Source organism: Polyodon spathula, chromosome 7 (genome assembly GCF_017654505.1).
Source record: "Polyodon spathula isolate WHYD16114869_AA chromosome 7, ASM1765450v1, whole genome shotgun sequence".
Classification (NCBI taxonomy): Eukaryota; Metazoa; Chordata; class Actinopteri; order Acipenseriformes; family Polyodontidae; genus Polyodon; species Polyodon spathula.
In genome coordinates, this window is record NC_054540.1 from 19,718,733 (window position 1) to 19,724,870 (window position 6,138).

At 36.2% G+C, this 6,138-nt stretch overlaps 1 protein-coding gene across 1 annotated transcript; it reads right to left on the minus strand.

Moving 5' to 3' along the window:
• Positions 1 to 3,005: 3,005 nt before the first annotated feature.
• Positions 3,006 to 5,655, minus strand: LOC121319030 (hyaluronidase-4-like). The gene is made up of 3 exons (XM_041256257.1): positions 4,728 to 5,655; positions 3,797 to 3,886; positions 3,006 to 3,401 (listed from the first exon to the last, which is right to left on the minus strand). The coding sequence occupies exons 1-3, from the start codon at positions 5,613 to 5,615 to the stop codon at positions 3,006 to 3,008; spliced, it is 1,374 nt and encodes a 457-aa protein (XP_041112191.1). The 5' UTR covers positions 5,616 to 5,655.
• Between the last annotated feature and the right edge of the window lie 483 nt (positions 5,656 to 6,138).

Below are 6,138 nucleotides of genomic sequence, written 5' to 3' on the forward strand. Positions count from 1 at the left end.
AACAAAGTGAGACGCTATATACACTTTTTTATTTTAGTGTATGAACGGTTATCTGTGTAAACAGGCTATTTAAAAAAATATTTGCATTGCGCATTTCATGTAAATTATTTAAAAAATAAGCGCAGCACGCACAATTACTACTTGAGACTTGGCCTTATTAGAGTGCCTTCTCGCGATTATATGAGATATCACGGAAGAGTGCTAAATAATATTATATATATATAATATAGAAGCCTTTCGCGAGATTATATATACTATATATATATTCTCGCGCTCTTCCGCACACATATTATTCTAGGATACGTTATCAGTATGCAATACGTTTGTCGGTTCATTCCAGTTAAAATACGGGCACGGTTTTACCTGGCGACCTAATGTCCATGGATTTAATTTAAAGTGCTCAAAAATACCGCTGACCAAACAATTACCTAAATTAAATTTCTGAGTTGGGGTTTCTGGGGGGTTAACTTTATCAGGTCCCCACTGACACACATTCTACTGATTGCAATATTTGTGTTTAGTTATTTTATTGTTATTCAATTTAATTGTATTTAAACAAGAGCAATCAACAACAATCAAGCAAAAACAGAAAGATTCAAAATTTGAACACAATTCATAAAGAGCTGAGTCCATTCAATGATGTATAACAAGATTCTTCAGCCAGGTGGACACGCCAGTTCAGGTGACCACCATTGCCAGAAGAGTTTTTTTTATCCTGGTTGTGGATTATATCCTTGAAAGAATTCAGCTAGTGTAGAGTTCCCGGCAGTCCAGGTTGAGAAAAAAGTTACGCCAGCCAGTAGCAGTTTTGTAAAGAAAAGGGGCAGCTATGCACCTATTCAGTTCTTGATGCAGTTTCGTTTTTTGGAAAACAACTTGGAGGTAGTGAGCTCCATCACTATCAAAAAAAAAACAAAAAAACATTGACATTGACAATCGCTTGAAGCTTTTATCAAATGCAGTTTTTGTAGAAACAAGGAAAAGTTCACAGGACTTTAACAGCAGATCAAAGGAGTATTATACATACAAAAGTCTGTATACATGTCCATGTGTTACAAAAAAAAAAATCTAATTAGAAAAATGAAAATATAAAAAAAAAAAAAGGTTTTCTGATGGCAATACAAATCATTTGTTCCCATTGTCACACAAACATTTTAAATAAACATATAAACATTCTAAGTACGTAAACATTTTAAAATGATACTGCAGTAGACTTTTCCAATATCAGTCATACAACAATAAGAGAAATACATAGATATAAAATTTATAGCACAATCGTGTACGTGTACACAGGTGGTGTTCTTACAGTTTTAGACTTCATAGCTAAATAATATATATATATATTTTTAAATGTTTTTGTAGCTTATATATAACGTTCAACTTCATGTCACTAAATGAATCACCCATTTAAAATTAATATAAAAATATTTTTTCAATCTGGTAAAAAAAAAAAAAGTCCTTGGATGCATTTGCTTTAATATTGTCTTCAGTTTCTGTTGCCTCTTAAGTATACCAGTTTTACATTCTATGCGACTCATCTACCCATCCCTCAAAACAACAACTACAACAAAAATATAAAAAAACAACATATTTTAAAAACCAATTCCTGAAAGGCACAGCATTTACCACAGAATTGTAAACTTGGTTGCTTTTCTGGAAGGAGAATCCACCCATAACCAATACGTCATCAGCAAGCGCATAAAAGCTCTGTGTACTATTCATTCTTGTCTCTTCTTTTTGTTTTGGCTGCTCAGTCAAGTGCTGGGAGGCCGAACTTGGTGCCAACAGGATTAGAACCAGCAGTCTTTTGATCACATAACTCACCCTGCACTTGCATGCCAATGTGCCTTTACTTGGTGAGCTATTGGAGACCCAATCCAAGTGTTCCTAATATAGACTTGAAATCCTATATCTATTAAACAAGTACATAAAAAGCCTACAAATCCATGTAATCTGTGGCTCAGAATCAGATAAAACTGTATAAAAAAATAAAAATAACTATACAAAAAAAATTGCTTATTCAATGTCAGGATCATAACCCGTCTTTAATTTGTAATGAAAGAGGTGCCGGGGCTCAAGCAAAGATTTAATTTTAATTTTGAAACATGACTTTGAACATGCGTTGGTATTATTGTCTTCATCCACTCTAAATATTACTACTACTAGTGTTTACAACCATATCCTATTCTATATCATATACAAAGTAGTAGGCCAAGCTGGAGCATTTAGTTTTTTACTATTATGGCAATTTTAACTACACAGATACTTTTATAGTAGCTCAGGCTGCCGTACACAGTATAGGTGTCTGAGATAGAGATGGTAAATATAAAGATACCTGTAATAGTAATCAAAAAGCTTTCTTACCTTAGTCGTGTTTTCAGCGTAAACTGCTTTATACGTCCCTCTTTGTTCCCAGATGATTTCTTTCTTCAACAGCACAGATAAAACATTCAAAACTATACTGTAACTACTTGAATGTAACAGGTTATCTTTTTAGATATTTAGAAACATTTCCTTGGTGCTTGATTGATTTGGACACTTATTATTATTATTTTAACCACCATTACTTTATGCAGCACCACACTTTTAATTTTAACTTTCTTAAAAAAATTCCAGTTTTTTCTCTACTTCTATCACACGTCTCCTATTCTCGCCTCGTGGGACTCACACGGGGTGAACCTGGGTGTTGCGTTGACAGACAGTTGCAGTGTTTTCTGATGTTTTGATGTTTTGCCACCATCCTTTGAAAGAGGAACTGATGTGGCTATGACAGGTCAGCAGGATGGACGAAGCCCCGCCTGTATTAAGGATTGCGACGGCAACAGCCAGGTGAGTTTACCTCAGATTTATGTAGCATATGAGGAAGTTATTTGATAAGAGAGCAATCATTCAAATAATCCCTCCCTCAAATTTCAGCCTAGGCTTCTAACAGTTTGATGAATATGCCATCCGTATGCATTCATTGAAATAGTGGTCCTTTACTCCTAATCATTGGTCCACAGTTTTCATACAATGAAGTTCACCACGGAAAACAGAAAAACTGTCACCACAGAATTGAAAGGTTTGGATGTGGAGCTATCAGGTTTTCCTGGTTTGTCCAGGATGTCACATTTGTGTCCACTGTGTCCTTGGTAACAGTGGCAAGAAAACTTATCTCTCAAGTCTAAGAGCTCTTCACTTGAAGCCTGTCCTGTGACAATAAACTCGCCCTCCTTTGAAGGCTGTATCATGTAGCTATTTGGGTTCAAGTGTAAATAGTGAAGGGCCTGCCAATCCTTTCTCACACACCTCCCGTTGTTCTGGCAGAGAAACTCGCTGCACACTTCAGCTGCTTTTGTCACGTTTGTGATATACAGACCCAATTCATAACTCGTAAATGACTTTACTTTGGTACAGTTGTGCTGCCAAAAAAAAGAAAAAGAAAAAACCAGAACATTTATTATAAATCAAAAATTTAACGGCACCAGTGAATGAAAGCGCTAACCCTCACTTTTACATGCAGGGACTTAATTCTTCACCCTGAAACAGCAAGTTCACCAGATTTAGCACCATGAGACATAACAGCTACTCCCCATAAGCTCTTAAAACTTTGAAATATCTTGAAGGTTTGCACTTTGTTCCACAAATCTCTTTACTGAGTAAAAAACTACAAAACACTCCAATGGTAATATATGTAGAATATTTTTTAAAAATGTACAAAATAATATGACAAACATTTGGTCTAGAAGCCTTTTTCAGTGTTTTCCATGTCTTCAATTGAGGACATTGTTTTGTTTAAAAAAAAAAAAATACATACCCTGGATGATGTCAGATTGAGATCTCCCCAAATAACAAATCCTGCAGCACCCAAAGCTGCACTTTCACCAATAGTGTAAATAAGATCTTGCTGGAATTTGAAACAAATTGTGTTTTAGTTACAGCACTATCTAATAAGGCAATATAATGCATACACAGAAGCACTGGTCCTCATTCATGTCAGCATCCCTTTAAAAGGCAACCACATGTTTCCTCCTTTTACCATTGAATATTGTTTAGAATTTTCCAGAATTTTCATTTTTGGGGATTTACTACTGGTACAGTGCTATACATGCCTAAGGGATTCTGCTCAGTTAGTTTCATATTTAGGAAATACAGACATTTGTAGGAAATACAACAAATGTTGAACTTTTCAGCTTGGCTTTTCAAGGGACATTCATTTTTTTCTACAGAAAGTAAGATTACTTAGTACTTTAGAGAGTGATATGTTTACAACTTTGTTTAACAATTCCTTTCCCCAAAATGAAAAATTAACTTGTATGTATTAAACAGACTACTATAGAGAGAATATGTAAGAATCAGTATGTTCAGTATTTTCGTTTACTTATTCAGCGGACAACAACTCACCTCGCCAGATACCCTGCAACTGGAATCATGGCAAATTGGTAGGTGAGTTCATGTTTAAACCTACCGTCTTGCAAAAACCTATACTGAGACATTTCTTGGACCTTTTGCTTTAGGTCACACCCTGCTCTGCCTATTTACCTTCATCCTACATTTTGGGTTCACAAGATTTGAATGCTGTTCAGCTATCTGTCACCCATCAAACGGAAATGGCTTTTGCATAAATGACTTTGACTATTCCCACAATAATATGTATTTACCAGAGTATGTGCTTTACTATAATTTGCTATAGTTTACCACAGTAGTCATTTATAAGGGAACTCTTTTTTTGGCTTTGCAATACATACCGTTGACAGAAATGACAGTGGATCATCACGGTATCCAAGGCGAGTGTAGACAAATGTTGGCAGATCATAATCCATTGATGTCATGGAAGCAATCCTCATGGATTCAAGGACTCTGAATTTGGAGAAATGTAAGTTGTTGATGCTGTCCGCATGAGATTTCTTAATAGCTACGGATGGGAAGAGAGCTGTACTGCTGTTCCACAGCCAGAAGAGTTCATCATTCCTAAGGCTTTCCAACACAGGACAGGAGCCTGTGTAGTTCTCTTCATGAAGATTGTAATTGTGGCAGTCTGGGTACAGATAGTAGCCCCACAGGCCTTTCGGACGGTTTTGAATTCCAAGCTCAACTGTCTGCTTCATGAAAGCCATGGCGCTTTGCTCAAACCTCTCCTGGGCTAAATGTTCAATTTGCTCAGCAGTAATATTTATATAAGCCTTGGATATTAGTTCCCTGGATTTCCTCTTGTATATGTCCTTCTTGTGCCAGTTCCGCTTCCACTGTGGCCTCCAGTATTCCCAGTCTATAATTGCCAGTCCACTGAAATCGGCTGAAGGTATATAAAACTTAATGTCCTCATCTGCTTTCAGTAGATGAGTTTCCAAACTGCAGTTCTGTGGAAGCCCGCCATTTACTGGTAAGCCCTGTTCTGTGTAGAAAGGATAGTGTCCAAGTCTGTTTGCATAAAATATGGTGACATTCTGTCCTGTTAAAGAAGCCCTTGGGCTCCCATTGATGTGAAACATTTTGAGATTGACGCTTACATTGTACTTTGTTGTACAAAGGTCTATAGGTGCATTCCAAGCAGCAATAAAAGGTTTTTTTCCTATCACAGGAGTTTTGGCAGGTTTCAGTGCAAATGAAGAAGCGATCAGAATCAACATCCACATGCAGTTCAGAATGCATGTTAAAGGTACTGCATGGCTCGGTGTTACTTTTCTCATCATATTATTCATCTCTGTGGAATTTCATTTAACCTGGAAAAGAAACAAAAAATCTGTTATATATAAATGCAAGGTAAATGTAGTTCCATGAGGCCTAAAATACACGTAGTTGGATCAACAGTAGCATGTGGATTTCCATGGTGACCAGGCCAACGTAATGTTGTACGACTTTGTCAGGACAATCTACAGTATTAGGAGTTAATGGTTAAGTGGAAACAATTCCTCACTGTTTGCACTTCATCACTGTATACAGCTTTGTGTGTCCCTATTTTGTCAGCCAATAGAAAATATTTTTCACAGCATTGTGAACAGTACAGTAGTTGTAAATTATTCAGTCTTTATATTAAAATGCTGCAACAAGCTATTTTTTATGAATTAAACTATTCATTAAAAACTAAACACAAATATGAGTAAACCTAAAGCTCAAAAGTCCACCTAGTTATTGAGCTGTAAGGAAATGTATTTATTT

What these genes read in the sequence shown, in the direction of transcription:
- LOC121319030 (XM_041256257.1), bottom strand. Translation starts at nt 5,615, where the DNA reads ATGTGGATGTTGATTCTGATCGCTTCTTCATTTGCACTGAAACCTGCC. An exon ending in CACTGTCATTTCTGTCAACG is followed by an intron (nt 3,887 to 4,727) that starts GTATGTATTGCA and finishes TTCAAATTCCAG; the next exon opens with CAAGATCTTATTTACACTAT. An exon ending in TCAATCTGACATCATCCAGG is followed by an intron (nt 3,402 to 3,796) that starts GTATGTATTTTT and finishes TTTTTTTGGCAG; the next exon opens with CACAACTGTACCAAAGTAAA.